Source organism: Impatiens glandulifera, chromosome 9 (assembly GCF_907164915.1).
Source record: "Impatiens glandulifera chromosome 9, dImpGla2.1, whole genome shotgun sequence".
Classification (NCBI taxonomy): Eukaryota; Viridiplantae; Streptophyta; class Magnoliopsida; order Ericales; family Balsaminaceae; genus Impatiens; species Impatiens glandulifera.
Window position 1 is genome coordinate 31867179 of NC_061870.1, and position 19232 is coordinate 31886410.

The window sequence follows — 19232 nt, forward strand, 5'->3', positions numbered from 1 at the left end:
AATATTACAAAAACTCCCACTTCTTAGGTCTTGTTTGGTTGATGTTCAAGAAATGAAAACCACCACACTACATTCTAAAATATTTTCTATCAATTATGTATTTTGATTAATTATAAAACTTATGATCTAATTAATATTACAAATTTTTATAAATATTTTTAGTTCCAAAATTCTTTGTCTGGTCAAATTTTAGATTTCAATTTTTGTGATGGAAGAAAAACGGAAGTTGGGGGATGGGCTCCTCTCACATTATACCAATAATGGTACTAGAATATTATTTAATTTAAAATGTTTGTTTAATACATTCATTGATATAAGATATTTTTTTTATCTTGCCTTATAATCTATGAGCTTGTTCGGATCTTGTTATTTCAATCATATAAATAGAAAAGATAACAGTGATGGTTTAATTTTGAGAAATTGGTAATTATTTTAGATAAAAAGATTTAAAAAATAAAAATAATAATAATTTAAATATAAAATATTTTAATATTTTGACTAATGAATTGAGTGGTGTAATATAATAAACGAGAGTGAAATGAAATAATGTTTGATTCTCTTAAATCGAACCAGGCCTAAAATTTTAATTTAAAATTTATTATTTTGTTATAATATTTATCATCAAACTCACTTATAAAAAAATATTGAAAGGAACTCTTTTTAATTTGATAAAATGTTTTTATAAGGCATGATCTAACTATATTACAGTGTATATATAAATATGTAATGTTATTTTTTAAATAATAATACAAATTATTGTATAATTTTTTGTTTCCTATAATATTTTTAGATCTTAATGCAAAATTGTAAATAGATATTGTAAAACAAAACGTGGAGATAGAAATGAACACGTGTAAGAAAGATTTTCCTCCGTCGGGACCCACTGGCCACGGGAATTGGTTTCCCACAACATTTTCAACGTGCTATATAAAAATGTAAATTTTCAAATGGAAACTTCCTATTCATTGTTCATAGCAATTCTTCATCAAATATCTTGAATTTAATTAGGATTATTATTATTGAGTTTAAGAAAAATATATATATTGTAAGAAGGAATATAAAGTTATTTATTTGGTAGGTTAAAGTATTATAATATTTTTTATATTAAAAACAAAGTATTAATTAATATTTTTATTTATCAATTAAATAACTTAAACAAAATAACGTGATAAGCAAATTTTGATTTAAAAGATTAAAATGTGATAAGCAAGTTTTACAAAATTCAACATCAAATTAGCTTTATAAATTGTTTGATTTAGATTTTCTTTTGCTATATACAAACAATCACTCATTAGTCAATTAAAATATTTTATATATTTATTTTATTTTTATAAAATTTATATATAAAAAATATTATAATAATTCAACAAATTAAAATTTTAAATAAATTGTTTTTTCATAAAATTATATTTAAAAAACATTAAAAACACCATCCAAGATATAAAAAGATAGCAGTGATATAAATATATAAATAATAATAATATATATTTAAATATACATTTTTTTAATGATAAAACATATTTTATATTAAAATATATATTTTTAATTAATTATTTAAATAATGTAATTATGAGCAAAGTAACTATGATTAAAGAACTATTTGATTTAATTATTTAAATGTGTCAAATAAAACTATATTCCGTTTGAAAATAGTTACGGTTTTCTAACATTAAAAAATAAATACTTAGGCTAGTTTCATGTAGGGTTTTAAAGATAATTTGATTACATTAATTATTAAATATTTAAAAAGTATTAAAAATCTTTTTAATTTTCAACAAAAATGAGATTGTGTAATTAATTAGATCATCGATCCTTTAGAGCTCGTTTGATGAAAGGGTTTTTGGGATAAAATTCAGTTTTTATCTCAAAATTCAAACATCTTATCTACCATCAAATTAAATAATTTTATCATTTAAATACCAAAACTGCCTTCTAATTTTATCCTCACTCTAAACCATCATTCTCTCACTTACACTATATCCTCTAAAGTCAAAAGATAAATTAGTCTTTAAATTTTAAAAATTATTATTTTCTTATTTTTTACCGGTTTTTAGGATAAAGTTTACCACCCATCTATTATGAGATTTAATAGATTATGTTGGTACAGGTTGATGTGTGTAAGAAGATTTGATTAGTGAGATTCACATATATACATATATATATATATATATTGTATTATTATTTTTTGTTGTGGTTGCTTTCAGTATTGTGATTAAATGATTTTATTATATTTATCTGTTTATTGTATTGGTCTTAAAAATAAGAAATAAAAATAGACAGTTCTTCGTCCAACAAGGCATACATTATTTAGACTTACAATTTATGTGTGACTAAATTATGTGTACATCTCATAAATATTAATATATGAAAGAGCTAAAGAAATATTAATAGTACATTGCTAAGTGGTTTGTTAATTGTTAGTGAACTTCCAAATTACATAAGTAAAATTAATATCTTAAACCAGGTTAAATATCAAATATGATATTTTTTTTTATAAATCAATGTATCCCTCTTAACTTTCACATTATTATATAATAATTAAAGTATAAAGTCTAAGGTTGTTTGATTGTTTGTCTTTATTATAATTTAATTAAAATTAAACATTATTTCATTCACAATTTAATCAATCATATCATTTAAATCATTAACTAAAACATTAAAAATTTATTTATTTTTAAAAATAAAATAATTTTTATTACTATATATTAATATTCTTTAACTATTTTTTAAAATAATTTATATTAATACTCTTTAAATTATTTTAAAAAAAAAATCACATTTTCAAAATTACAATCCTCAACATTTTTTTAATAAACTCAGACTGAAAAAACTCTAAAATAAATTATATGGATTTATATATAGACAAATATTACATATACAAAAATTATAATAAACTAGAGTTTGATAAGTATAGTATATGGATTTGTTTTTATCTATAACGCTTATCATATCGAAATTTTGTTATGCGTGCCGATATATCAGAATGATACAAAATTTCGGTATTCAGTATTATACTGTTAATACTAAAAATTAAAATTATATTTATTTTATTTGGAGAAAATTCGCTGAAAATAAAACGACACAAAAATTATAAAAAGGATAATAGATAACATTGTGAATTGAGTCTTCAATTTTAAAGAAATAAATTTACTTAATTTAAGAGAGAAAAATAATGGAGAAATAAAATGAATTTGTTAAAATTAGAGAGAAGATAAATATTTTGAGAGTTGATTATTAAAATATATTAAAAACATAAAATGAATTTATTGAGATTCTTGAATATAATTTTGAAAAATTAAATTTATGATTTAGGTCTTGTTTTGATAAAGGATTATGGAAAAAAAAAATAGATTATTTAGAAAATAATGATTTGTGGTTATTTTGAGAAAATGATGATATTTTAAATAAAATATCTTAGAAGAGTATTATTATATAATAATAAAATAAAAATAATAATTTAAAATAAATTATATTTTCATATTTTAATTAATGAATTAAATAATTTAATAGTTAAAATCAATATTTTTGAATTTAAATTATTAAAATAAATTAAATAATAAAAAACCCGTGTTAGTTATTTAGAATTTAGTTTATTATTATTTATTACTTATAACTATTATATTATATATATATATATATATATATATTTATTTTTAAATTATAAATATCATTTATAATTAAAAAATAATTTCGGTATAATCTTCTCCATATTTTACGTAATTCTAAAAATATATAATATTCCGACACTATCGAATAATTTCCAAAAGTCTTCTTATAGCTGGCTAGCTATAATAATTTCTCCTCCCTATATTTGTTTTTGACTCTTTTTCTCTCTCTCCTCTCAATGTGTGTAAAATTAGTAATTTAATTATCAATATTATTATTTATAATTAAATGGTTTATATATATATTAAAAACTAATAATAATATTATATATATAGATAGATAGATAAACAGCAAAGTAGTCATACTACATACATATTGTGGTAGCTGATGTTGAAGATGGGAAGAAACTGCAATCTGGAGCTCCGGCTGGTTCCGCCGTCCTCTTCTTCTCATGATCAACTCACGGCGCCGGCGGCCATGTAATATATAATAATTACATGAATCAATATCTTTATGTGTGCATAATTTGATAATTAATTATATGATAATTTGAAATAGGATCATGACCGATTTGTTAAGAGAAGAAGGCGGCGGCGGCGGCGGCGGCGAGATGTCGCCGGAGAGACAACAGATAACCATCTTCTACAACGGAAAGATCAGCGTTTGTGAAGTGACAGAGCATCAGGTATAATGGTATATACAAATTAATTAATTAATTTCATTAATTGGATTAATTAATTATAATAATTAATGTATAGGCAAGAGCTATTATTATGCTTGCTGGTGGTGGTGGCGCGAGAGAGATGACGAGTCCTACCGATGATCCTCCTCCTCCTCCTCTTAAAAGATCTCTTCAACAGTTCCTGCAAAACAGATCTAAAAGACATAAGAATCTATAATTAACTTCCCTAGCTAATTATTTATTACTACCACCTCCAACACATGTTTAAATAAATCTTCAATCATAATTATCATGTCTTGTTTTATTATTATTATTATTATATAATGTAAAAGTTAAAATTTAATCTTAACCAAAAACTTGAGCAAACTATTTAAATAAAATCAAACATATTTATGTAAATAATTTATATTATTTTTTTAAAAGAGAAAATCCATGTATATTAAAAACAAAATCGTTAAACATAACAAAAATAAAAATAAAATATAACCTTAAAAATAAAAAAAAAAATAGTATTCAATAAATTATCGAGCTCGAAAATTATTGAGAAAAACGATTAACTCCCCAACAGACTCTATTGACTTTCTTAAACTAATTTTAAAAAACGTAATAATAATAGTAATATGAATTATACGAATCGTATAACTACAGTTATTGAAAATTCAATGATTTTTCTCTAACCTAATAATCTACCAAAAATTAATTGGGATGATAACTCAAATATGTAGGTCTATCATATCTGCCGCATCAATCTAAATTTTTCAACAACTACTCAAAGATTCGGACATCACTCATTGAATCTCAAACTAATATATATATATATATATATAATTAAAATATTATTTGTCAAATAACTAGGAAGATTTTCGTGCAATGCACACAAATAAAAATAAAAATAAATAAAAAAATAAAAATAATAATAATATGTATTCAATGTTTAAATTTTTAATAAATCACGAATAATATATTAAAATAAAAAATAAAATGCTCTCATTCTACGTTTTATTCACTTCGGTAAAACAACTTATCTTCTTGCATATCTCATTATATATTTTTTCCGAATGAATCTCTCATCTCGTGACCTTACACTTTCACTTTAGTCAATCAAATATTTGATTCATATTTTTTAATATTTAACATTTAACATTGTGACCTCACATTTGATCAATCAAATATTTGATTCATAATTTTTCAACTACTTTCAATTGATACCGACTTATTATTTCTCAGCAAATCACATCTCAATCACACTTGGTTAAAGGTTATACTTGTTTTGTTAGGTTGTACTTGTTTTGTTATGTTACAAGTTCGAAGCATACATATACCATTTTTAATTTTATTTTTAACTGTTTTAAATTTATGGGCGGGTCAACCCATAATCCGACTTAATTATCCATTTACTCTCACATATATATTCAAATTAATCACGTTTCTCGACCCGGCAATCCGGACACTTTAAAAATTAAACATCAATATATTGATGCTTATTGTATTAAATTTGTAAATAAGTTTATTTTATTTTATGTTGAACAATTTTTTAATTAAATTAACCATTTAAAAAAAATGATATATAAATAAATTTAGATTTTTTCTATTACTCAAACTCAGATGCAGCAGAATTGGATTGTGAATTTCAAACAAGGCCATTATAGGTTAATTAAACGACCGACACCTTTTAAACCTCGTAATTGATTACGTCATCCCAACAAATTAGTGACAAAATGATCTATGAGTTGAGAGGTCTAGCAAGTAAAGTTTGAACAATTTCTTATTTTCTTTAAAGTGAGATTTTGTTTTTCATTCATCAACAATCAAAACTTATATATAACTAAAGTCATGGCTCATCATGTTATTATAATTTATTTAATAAAAACCTAATTAAATTCATATAATTTATAGCACCACTTTGTTTGGTCAAATATTATTTGGGCAATTCGGAATGAGCAAGCAATATTTTCTACTAGTATTTTTGAGCTATTGCCAAAATTTTGATGAATCACTTCTATTAAGGCTTCAAACGATTCTCCTGTAACATCAAATTTATATAAAAATGTAATTAATTAATTACGTTAAATTATTTTATTTATCAAAATATTATATATTTTTATAATAAAAAAATTACAAAATAAGAGGTATACATGATAAGGACGGAACCATAATTTAGGGTTAGGGTGGGCTTAAAAAAATATGGAATGGACTAAAAAAAATTACGAGTAAATAAAAGTAAGTTTTATATTTTTTTTATAGTAATTAGATAAAAAAAAACATTGAATTATATTAAATTTTTGTAAGAAATTAGTGTGTATGGTCAAATTTGAACTGTAAAAAAAATTATTTTTTTTCGGGGTGAGTTTCAGCCCACCAAACCCTACATAGATCCATCCTTGTATATACTTTAAGACCATCTTCAACCCACAAACTCATTCCTAAATCCAAAATGCAGTAAATGTCACTTCAAACAGTAATTCATCTCCAACCCAAAAACCCATTTTCAAACTCAAAAAAATATTCTTAGAATATTCTTTTCTTACACTAACTTTTTAACCTTATTAATATTATCTATATATTTATTAACTTTACATATTTAACCCTAATCTTTTTTTATTTTTAATAAAATTAAAATAAAATTAATTATATATCAATAATTCATACTTAACATATAATTTAATAATATATTTAAATAAATAAACCTATTATACTAAAATTTAAGTTATAGAATATAACATAAAAATATATAATAAAATAAAAAATAAATTAAATAAAATTTAAGTATAATAAAATTTAATATTTAATTATAGAGCAAATGAAATGTTTCAAATAATTCATATAAACAAGTTTAATATTTAAATTAAAGAGTGTATATATTTCAAGGGTTTATTTGAAAATTTATAAAAAAAATTTGGGAACTGAACAGTAACTACGCATATATGGTTTTTTTTAGAGAGAGAGTAAATTCTATTTTGGGTATGCGTATGGTGGCCGGTTGGAGAAAAATGGGAATGCGTTTGCGTTGTGTCTAACACTCCAAGCAAGCCGAGACATGTATATTTGGATGATTTTTACTATTTTAGTGAATTATTTTACCCAAATCAATCAAATTATTTTATTAATTAATTAAATACTAAAATACCAATAATTTAATTTTTTTAAATTTAAATTTTTTAAATTTAAATCTTTTTCTATCAATAAATATTAAAAAAAAAAAACAAAACATCATCCCTCCCCCACCAGCTAGCCCTCAAATAGGCAAATCAAAGATGCCCTTGATGATTTTTTTTAAATACTTTGTTTCCCACAAGTTAATGATTAAGTGATTAATGAAATAACTTTATAACTTTTTTTTTTAAAATATAAAAACGTGACATTCAAATAAGATCTAAAATTGCTCAAGATAAGATCAAACAGCTTCATCTTTTGGGACCAATTCTTCTTCTTCTGGGTTGTCAGTCTCTAATAATTCAAAATTGTATATTTTAGTTTTATTTCATCTTTTATATATATTTGTCACATGCTAAATGTTGAATAAATTATAATATATATATACGTCCTTTCAAAACGCGTAAATTATGTGCATCACTCGTTAATTTAAGAATATATAATAACATTAATAAGATGATGTGTACGCTATATAATTATTGTATGTTTTAGACATTGGGCTAATTCTATCCATATAAAATTGTCAATATTCTGTCATTGTTATGCTGGACCGTTTCGGTTGGGAAGAGACCATTTATTTTTATTATCTTTAAGAAATACATTTTTATCACCCTCACACAAAAATTAAGACCATTTATTATATATATATATATATATTACACGTTTTCTTTTCAGTCTGAATGTATTATGAATTTGTTTAAAATAAATTAAGGAAGGTAGAGCAAATTTATGGTAATTGCAAGGATTGACAGTATGGTGTCATTGAGCATTATTTATTTATTTATTACTAATATTTCTATATGCATGATTTGGGTTTACGTTTTATTTTGTTTGAAATTTTATTAATTTTTTTTATATAAAAAAATTTCTTTATCAAATCATTAAAATTCTAAATTTTAACTATAAAATCACTTATCTAATTAATTAAAATAATAAAATACTATGACGTTCAGTGATAGTGGTGACCAATTCGTTTACTTAGACGCTATTATTACGACGATATGAAAAATCTTTTTTTAAAAATTTGTAGAAGCGGTTGATGAACTTATTGACATTTAAGAATTTTTGGACTTGTTAACGCTAAATTCTATTTTATGTTGGTCCGTTGATTTGATTAACATTTTTTTTTTATGTTTTAATTGTTGCTCTAGTAATCTGGTTGAGTTTTAGGTATTAATGACAAATTAAACTTGTATTATTTTTACTTATAAAATTCAACCAATTAAAATTTAATATTATAGAATTCAACCAATTAAAATTTAAAATCCTATTTTTATTTTTTTAATAACAAAAAATCTCAAATAATTAACTTTTTAGAGATGACTTTTTGTTGCGGGTTGACGTTAAATATATTCATGGCATGGTATGCACGGCACTGACATGTCGGATATCTACCTCACCTATCTTGACTATTTATTTTTTTACAATTTTTTAGTTTAATGATCTTTGTAAGTAAATAAATAAATAAAAGAAAAATAAGCCAATATTGGTTCAGTTCTGAATCTGGTGCGTCTAAAAAAAAATGCATAAGTAATAATTTAATTATAATTTGAGAGGAGTAAAAAACAGCCAATTTAATTAGATTTTTAATTATATATATCACATGATCTTATGTAACTAGCTATTTTATTTTTGCTATAACATACTAGCCATGATGGTTTCTAATAATAAATATTATAGGGTCATTAATGTCAATAGTCAACCACTATACATGATGATATTTACGATCAATTCTTTTTATAATTTTTTTCTCAAATTTATAATATTTTTTTAATTAGTAAAAAAAAAATCAAAAATAATTTTATTTATAATTATATTAAACATATGATTGAATATTTTGTAAAGGTGTGAAAAAGATAAAAAAAATATGAATTTTGTATCCATTTTAAAAAAGATGGTCAAAATCGAGAGTTTACGTAAAATCGTTATCTTGAAAACTCATAAAATTTAGAGTTTAGATGAAATCGTAAAAATTTAATTTGAAAAATATATAATAATTATTTATTATTATTATTTTATATATATAATAAAGTATTTTATATTTAGTCAATTTTAAAAATTTACCTATTTAAATTTAAAATTAATTAAAAAATAATAATAAGTAAATAACGTTATAAAAAATTATACTTAAAAATATTAATTAATTCATCTAAATAAATAATTAAAATTTATTTTTTTAAATATAAAATCGTAAAATCGAAATTATTTATAAACTCATAAAATTGTAAAATCTTATTATCGTAAATTTAAAATCGTATGATTTTACATATTTAAGAGTTAAATAAAGTCATACTCGTTAACCTTATATAAAATCCTAAATCGTAAAATGTTATGAATCAACTTGAGATTTTAATTAACCGCCTTAATTTAAATAATATCCTCTACTTTTTAGAATATCTACGAAAAATATAAAATGATCACTCAATAAAAAAAAAATGACAGTATTTATTTTTGGAGAAAGTTAAATTACAGGATCTTAAGGATCTTAATGTCACGAGACTCGTGACTTTCCACTTTGGGTTAGAATAAAAAACACCAACTCCATCAAGTTAGTCCAATGGTAAAATTCGGCTTAAAATATCAAAATGTCACGGGTTCGATTTTATCTGAAAAGGCTTTCAGTTTAAGCGGGGCATAAGAGTGTGCGGGGTGTCATGCTATTTTTTTTTTTATTTCCCCATAAAAAAAGACACAATATTTGTCTTAAACTTGTTTTTTATTTATTTCGGTGAGAATTCAACTTTAAAAATTATTTAGATTATTATTTATTGATTTCATCATAAATAAATTTAATGTTTAAGCTATGAATTAATATAATATAATATAATTACTAAATTGCTAATTTTATAATAAATTTGATGTATAAGTTAAAAATTGGTAATAATTTTGAGGAGTTTGATTTTTTTTTTTTTTTAAATAATAGAGACTCAAAATGTATTGTTATATATAAATAAAATAAAAAATAAAAATTTTAAATAAAAATTATTTTAAGATCATAATTAATGAATGGTTAATGAATTAAGTGATTTGATAAAAGAAAGTAGGAGTGAAATAATATTTAATTTTTTAAAATTTTTTAACAACTCAAAAAATAGAAAAAGAACCTGGCTTAATTTTTTTTGGGTACGGATAAGGTCCTAAGGATATAACGACTTCGTTTAAATGTCTTTTTATGATTCATGTATATTTTTTCAAATGCAAAACCACTTTTTTTTTTTGCTCTTAGTGGGCTTGTAGTAATTCATTTATTTTATTCTTCTTCAACTGTGTATATTTTGAGAGCGTTTGTTTGTCAATAATAGTTTAATGTCATCTCCTTTTTTTTTTTAATGTCTAGGTAGATCAACCAAGGTTTTTTTATCCCAAATCTGACTATCAGGTACTAATGGGTATCGGGCTTACGGCCGGGTACCCATTATCATTCCCAGTGGTGGACCTATAAGGGGGCCTGGGCCTCCCCCAACCATAAAAGTTTTAAGATATTTATATATATATATATATATATATATATATATATATATATTTATATATATATATATATATATATATATATATTTATCAAATAAGGTTTTGTCCGGCTAGTTTTGGAGTTGACCTTCCATAATGGAAGTCAGTTGATCAAACACTGCCTCTCACATTTTCTTTTTACAAACATTATTTTCTAATATATAAATATTTATAATAAAAAAATTAATTCATAATTATATTATTCTAATTTTAAATATAATAATATTTATAATAATAATACATAAATTTTAGTTAATATATAAATAAGATTTACTTATATAATTTAAAATATAAAGAATTATATATAAAATAATGAAAATCATATAAGATTATTATTTATTTTAAAACTACATTTATATTTTAATTATATATATATATTATTAATTTTAATATAATTAATTAATAATACAAATTACTTATAAAATAAAGATTAAAATAATAATTTATATAAATATAAGGGTAAAATAATAATTTATATAAATATAAAGGTAAAATATTATTTTATATTTCTTAATTTTAAATTAGTTTTAAACTATTACAACAAATAAATGTATTTGTTAGATTTTATTTAGGGGCCTATGTTATGACACATATCTATTTTTAGTTATTTATTTTATGTAGGATATAGAATAATGGAGATGTTTTATAAACGAATTTTTACTTCTACATCACATGAGCAGTCTGAGCATTCTTAATCAATTAATGAGCTGGCCTACTAATGAGTCTAATGTTATTGATCAAATATACATGGTTAGAACATAGCATATCAAAAGATACATCATTTTGTTTTTAGTGTTATCTTTTTAAGCCTTTAAATAGAGAAAACGTAGATGTTACCTTTATAGGAGATGGGTACAAAAATTGGAAAAGGGCATTAGAAAGATTCAATCGACATATGAGAACTTTAAATAGTTGTCATAATGAAGCTAGAAATCAATTTGAATCATTTCAAGATCAAAGACATAACATGAGAAACGTTTTACGTACACATGGTCGTGATATATAAATAAATTATCGCACCCGTTTAACGACAATGTTTGATGTAACACGCTTTCTATTGAGGCAAGAATTACCTTTTCGAGGACATGATGAGTCAAATAGTTCATCAAATAAAGGTAATTTTCTTGAATTGATTGATTGATATAGTCAACGTATTTCGAGGACATGACATGATATTTTGTCTTCTTTTTGTACCGACTCATTGACAAGAATAATTTAGTAATTGTGCTTGTTAGTATTTTGTAATTGTGTTTGTTAGTATTTTTATGTAATTACCGAGTAAAATTTTAATTAAAAAATGCATTTATTTGATCGCCAAAAAAATGCTACGTTACTATGTATTTGGCCCCCCGAGAAAATATTTCTAGGTCCGCCACTGATCATTCCTACTCACAAATCGATTAATACTCGGTAAGAGAACTTTATGGTCTACTCAAACTCATGAGAGGACATATCCTAAATTAGAGTTGGGTTGGGTTGAGTTTTGTAATTTTTTTAAAAATATATGTAAACGGTGAATTAAATTAAAAAAAATTAAGAAAGGAGGGGATAATGTAATATTTTTTGGTTTCGCTAAAGTTGATTGCATGATCCGCCTCTGCCCATGACCCTAAGAATATAAAGTTCATGTTAGAACATCGAACTATATATATAACTCTATCAAGATTATCATGAGATTCTATGTTTATCCAAACCTATATATGGTTCTCATTAAAGATAAATCAATTGATAGGTGTATGATGTATATATGACCCCAAAACAAGAAAGATTCGTCTTCTAGCTGCTGGTTTGATTGTTTTGTGGGTGCACCAAGACACTGGGACTAGTCATGCTAATAAAAAATGGTTACAGTCTTGTTTGTATTAGATTTTTCTTGACAAGTTAATTTTGAGAATTAAAAAAAAAAAAATATTGTTTTTAAAATAAATATGTGTTATAAGATAAATTATATAATGAAATTGATTATTTAGTTAAAAAAATTGATTTTGAAAAATGTAGCTAAATGCAGACCAACAAGCCCTAGAGAAATGAAACAAACAGTCCTACATGTATCAACATATTTATATTACACATCTTCATTTCTGGAATTTTCGTGAATACGTGGCTTTTTTTATTTAATTGGACTCCTTCCCAGCCAGCCATGTTCATAATTAATTAAATATATTATTATAATCGATTAAGTCATCTTGTCATATGATAGACTTTCTTTGTAATTTTCTTCAGTGTATGGATTTAATTTATTATCTGGTTTTAAATTAATTTTTAGTTATAAATTTATTGTTTTTTTTGAAAGTATTATCAACCACATTAACAGCTACTCTAAGTATCAAGAGCTTGTTTTAATATTTCATGCTGAAAATATAGTTTAGTTGAGTTTTTAATTAATAAAGTTATTATAACGTTATTTTCTATTTAAATAAATATATTTTAGATGATGAATTAAATGGTTAAATAAAAAATTGATAAGCGTTTTTTTAGCTTAAGCGGGGTTAGGGCGGTAGTTGTGGGGTGTTATGCAAGTTTTTCTTTATTTAAAAAAAAAAATAGAAAAAATATAAGTTTTTAATTGTATTATTAGTATAGTTGTTATTATATAATATTTTTACATTTTACAAAAGCACCAGTGGTCTAGTGGTAGAATAGTACCCTGCCACGGTACAGACCCGGGTTCAATTCCCGGCTGGTGCATTACAATTTTTATTTTAATTTTTTTATAAATGAAACAAGAAATATACAATAGAATAAGTGTTGATGAAGTCATTAAAGTTTAAAATATCATCTTCAAGACAAAACAAACATTCCCAGACTTTGGAAGTGAATTAGTTAAAGTTCCCTAAATTTTAGAAGAGGTTATTGTCTTAAAACAATTCTCTCTATCTATCCAGAAATTTCCATTGCATAATGAGATGGATATAGATAGAATGGACTAAACAATCAAAATACTCATCAACAAACAATTATCAAATTTATATCAATTGGGCATACAAAATTCATATCCCCCCCAAAAAAAAAATCACAAAAAAAAAAAGAAACTGAATCAAACTAGCATACACTAAACTTGAAAAATTAAGTTTAACTCATGTGGATGGTTTCTTAATATTTGATGTAGCTTCATTAAATAAAAAAATAAAAAAAAAAGTTCTATAGTTATCCTAATATTTTTATTGGTTTAATTTCTAAATAAAAAATATTTGTTTTTGTTGTGGAATTTAAGTTGACAAGGTGCATGGTTCTAGCCAGCTTGCTAGATCAAGGTTCAATTATTTGATATTTCACATCATACAATTATCCTTGAGGAGACATTCTCAAAGAGAAGGCCCTATTATAAATTGAAGGAAACCAACTACAAAAAGATCTCCATTCTCCAAAAGCTTAGCCATCATCTATTCCATTTTCTTGATACAAACACAAAGCCTGGGAATACTAATGGATGAACTATCCAAGTACAATCACTCAAAAGGGTACCCTAAAAATGCATCCTTTCGGGCATTTACTTTGTCTATTTTCATCCATGCTTGCATAATTTATTTCTTTGATCTCTCTCCCTTATCTTTTCTCTGTACCACTAAAGGTTGGTTTGCTATTTGTAACACAATCATTTTCATCGTGGCCATAGACTTTAAGTCATTTTTTTCGTCAATAAAATATCAAAATATTCATGAAGAGGACGTGAAATATGGTCAAATTCATAACTTTTCTTCACTTGATTTCCATGACCGGCTCTGTAATATTGCACAAGAAAAGGAGAAGTGTTCTTGTGAATGCGAAGAAAAAGTCATTCACGAAGTTGTTTTATCAAAGGAGGAGATTCAGAATACTTCAATTTTACAAAGTATTATAAGAGATGAAAACCAGCATTCTAAAGACATGTTTGATGATAATGTATCATACATTTCCTTCCAAACATGCAAAAATGAAGCTCAAAATGAGATTGGGAGAAAAGAAGAAAATGTGGAAGGTCACGTCAAATTGTGTAATACTAGTGAGATTGTTGTATACGATAAAAACACGATGAACGTTGCTAAACAAGAATTAGAAGTTACACCACAACACAAAAAAGGAAAAGAGCAAGTGAGTCAAGTTGAAGAAAAAGAAGACGAAAACAATGAGAACGACAAAGAAGAAGACAAAGACAATGGCAACGATAAAGAAGAAGACGAAGACAATGGCAATTACAGAGGAGAAGAAGAGGACGATGAATTTTCAAGAATGTCAAATGAAGAAGTAAATAGAAGATTCGAGGAGTTTATCAATAGATGCAACCAACAGATTCGAGTACAAGAAGCTCAAATGCGGAGGTTTAATTTGTTCTAGCTATAAGCAAGACATCGAATCATGAGAGTTTAGAGTTTTCTGTGCAAATGTTTCGTTTTTATTTATTTATTAGCGTTCCAACATGATCTTGTACATAGTATTGCATGCGTGTACCTAATTATCAATGTACAATTAGCTAGGCCTAGTTGTAGAAATGTTTAAGGATTTTGATAGTAAATAATTATAAGTTGGAAATCATAAATTTGGCCCCCAAACCCTTCTCTCTATGACATGTGTATTCAAATCATTTAAATTATTGGACTGTCAATATCCGTGGACAAACATTAAGAACTCTTATTTAATAATGTGGGTCTATCATATCCTTGTAGTAATTAAGTGATATATATATTATCTGGTTGAATCGGACTAGATATAATATACAGTTTCTATTTATTTGTTTTTTTTAATAAAGAAGGATATATTATATATTTATATGTCCACTTACAAATATATATATATATATATATATATATATATATATATATATATATATATATATATATATATATATATATATATATATATTTACATTTAGTTATACTTATGTATGTATTTATTATAAATAATATTATGGGATTTGTCTATCATCCTTGTTGGTGATATAAATGAAGGAGAGACACGTCTGAAAGAAAGTTGGGTGCTAGACGATTGACTAGTCAAATGAGAGAGTTCTCTAATACTATCAAGAATTTAGAATTTGTGGATCTGCCACTTGAGGAGGACGATACACGTTCAGAAGAGGAATGACAAATTGTGGGTTGTCTTAGTCTCGTATTGACATGTATTTAGTTAGTGAGTCGATATTTCGGGGGGTGGCTAATATTTTTCAAAAGATACTTCCGTGGAGTTGTTCGGATCAAAAACCTATTATACTAGAGCGTAGCGTTGTGGATAAGTCGTGTCGCCTTTTTAGGTTTGAGAATAAGTGGCTGATTAGGAACGACTTTGTGACACGTGTGCAAGAATGGCGGGGTCTCAAGTTCTTTCCGGTTCAGCATCATCGAAATATTTTATGAATGTGAAGAACTTAACGTAAGCTACTAAAAAGTTGGTATGTGGGTGAATGTTGTAAAAGTCAAGGATTTATGTACTAAGATTAATGTTCTCGATTAGGTGGAAGGGGTACGTGACCTTTTGGTGGAAGAAGTTAGCTCTCGTATTTTGCTAGTTAGTAATCTTCTTGAGCTATGTAAAGAAGAAGAGATCGGGGCTAGATAACGCAGTAGGGGATAAAAATACAAAATTCTTTTAAGGGGTCTCGAAGGCGTAGACTAGGAACAATGCATTTAACTCAATTTCGGTGTAGTGTGTTGCACATGATTGTGAGCCTGCGATTTCAAATAGTATTGTGCAATTTTATAAATATTTATTCAAGAAACCATATATGGTTAGACCGAAGTTGGATGGTGTGAATTTTGATACTATTAGTGAGGAGCAAAATGACACAATGGAAGCTCATTTCACGGAAAAAGAAGTGGAGACAGTGGTAATGGGTTGTGGGAGTGATAAGGTCCCGAAAAACGATGGATTTACTCTAGCCTTCTTTAAAATATGTGAATTTTTTTCTCAAAAATGATATCATAGAAGCGATCGAGCATTTTTATAAATTCTCATCATTTGACAAGAGTTGAAACTCTTTGCTAATTTGTTTGATTCGCAAAGCGCCCAGAATTATTGATGTGAAATTTTTTAGACTTATTAGTCTTGTTTCATCTTTCTAAAAGATTATGTCTAAATGTTTGGCGAATAGACTACACAGAGTTCTTGATTCAGTGATCTTGACAAATCAGATGACTTTTATTAATGGTCGCCAAATATTTGATGCGTCCCTTATTGCAAATGAATGTATTGATTCAAAAAATTTATGGGAGATAAGTGTGCTTTCGTGAAACTTGATATTGAAAAAGCTTATGATCGTGTTAATTTAGAATTTTTATTCGATGTAATGGGTAGAATGAGTATGGGAGAGAAGTTGATAGATTGGATCAAATTATGCGTGTCGACAACTAAGTTCTTTATAATTGTGAATGGAAGTCTTAAAGGTTTTTCCGAAAGCTCGAGGGGAATCAGGTAGGGTGACCCTCTTTCCATTCTTGTTCGTCATTGTCATGAAAGCTTTTTCAAGAATGTTGGCTTTCGCCGAGCATGCTAGCCTCATTAAATGAGTGAATTGTGGGATGAGGTCTCAATTTGTCATTTACTTTTTGTATGCAATACCTTATGCATGATTCAAGTCACTCACATAAATTTCAAGTATCTTCAAGATATTCTCTAGTTGTTTGGAGCATTTTCTAGATTGCGGGTTAACCTTGGTAAGTCTGTGATCTTTTTCTCAAACTCCGTATCCAATAGAAGATGACACTTTTGAGCATATTGGGCTTCATGGTGGGATCATTTCCGTCTACTTATCTTGAGATTCCTTTAGGTGCTAAAGCCCGTTTCAAAACTTCTTGAGATCCGATCATTGCCAAAATGGAAAAAAAGTTATTAATCTGGAGAGCAAGATGATTTCAAAAGGTGGGCGTTTAGTTCTCATCAAAAGTGCTTTAGAATCTATGTCTACTTATATGTAGGGATGCCAATTGGGCGGTTCGGACTAGAGAATGAATATACCATCCCCGTCCCGTTTTTGTTTCGGGGATTTTTTAATATCATCCCCACCCCGCTCGATTTTGTTCGGTTTAGGGGAATCCCCGTGGGGCACCCTTAATAAAATATTTTTTTTAAAACAATAAAATTATATAAACATATTTTTTAATATGATACATTGTAATATATTGAAATTTTATATTATTATAAATAAATAAATTTACTACTCGTATAAAATATAGTGAATAAATAAATATATTGGTGATTTAATATATTTAATTATATTTATAGTATTCGGGACAGAATTGGGGTGAGATCGGGGTAGGTCGGGACGAGGGACACAAATATCATCCCCGCCCCATCCCCGTTCAGTTTCGGGGAAAAACCGTCCCAAACGTGACAATCCAGTTCGGTTTTCTCGGGACGGTTTTAAATTGTCATCCTTATTTACACGATGTCTCTATTTCTTATACCTAAAAGTGTGTCTGTGAAGATGAAAAAATTTTGTTAGGATCTAGGTCGCCGCTGGTGGACCGGGGGTTGGACCGGTTAGCGGTTCTCACTCGTAGGGTGGTGATTAATCCTGTTAGAGATTAACACCGGGGTTTCAATACTACACAACCTGTTACAAACCCTTGAACTAGGTTCAAGCGCGGAAGAGGTTTGCTTTCAAGTTGAAGCGGTACACGTGTATGATAGGCGGAGTCGGTTTCGGATGATGAAGATTTGAAGGATGGTGGGTCGGTTTCGGCAATCTGGATACTTGGTGTGGTAAATGTAGATTCGGTTCTGAGTGATGTTGTTAGATTAGTCGGTTATGTAAAGAAGCCAACAGAAAGTAAATGACACAACAGATTTTATGGATGTTCGGAGATAAAACTCCTACGTCACCCCTTCCTCTCGAAACCGCGAGAAGGATATTCACTAAGGAATACAAATACAATCCGATCGAGACTTATTTCCTGCTCGATAACACTCTTACAATTCACACCGAAATTGTAACACACACTTAGAGTTTAGCACTTAGGCTTTCTTAGAATGCCACACTGTTATCACTTGTAGTAAATGCACTTAATGTTTGTCTCACTTAGTAACTGCTCAATATCTGCTTTTTGTCCCGCTTCGTAACTTTTGTAACTACATTTACTCTTCTTCAACTGCCTCCTTTTATAGGTGAAATATGCCAACGGTCATATTTCAAAGCCTTGAATCTGATTGGCTGGTCAGCGGTGCAGTGATTCAGTGTCTCAGACCTGCCGGTCTTCTCCTCAGACCTGACAGTCAATCTCAGACCTGGTATCCTGTTTCAGACCTGCCGGTCTGTAAAGCAAACCTGCCGGGTTTGTCTTTTACTCAATGTAGGCACTGTCTGCTTGGACAG

At 26.3% G+C, this 19232-nt stretch overlaps 1 protein-coding gene and 1 non-coding gene across 2 annotated transcripts; both read left to right on the forward strand.

The window, feature by feature from the left end:
- Window positions 1-4002: 4002 nt before the first annotated feature.
- LOC124916251 (protein TIFY 5A-like) lies at window positions 4003-4505 on the forward strand. Its single transcript, XM_047456981.1, has 3 exons — window positions 4003-4085; window positions 4165-4291; window positions 4365-4505. The coding sequence occupies exons 1-3, from the start codon at window positions 4003-4005 to the stop codon at window positions 4503-4505; spliced, it is 351 nt and encodes a 116-aa protein (XP_047312937.1).
- Window positions 4506-13565: 9060 nt separating this feature from the next.
- On the forward strand, window positions 13566-13636 carry TRNAG-GCC. The gene has a single exon. It is a non-coding gene; the product is annotated as a tRNA-Gly (tRNA).
- Window positions 13637-19232: the final 5596 nt, after the last annotated feature.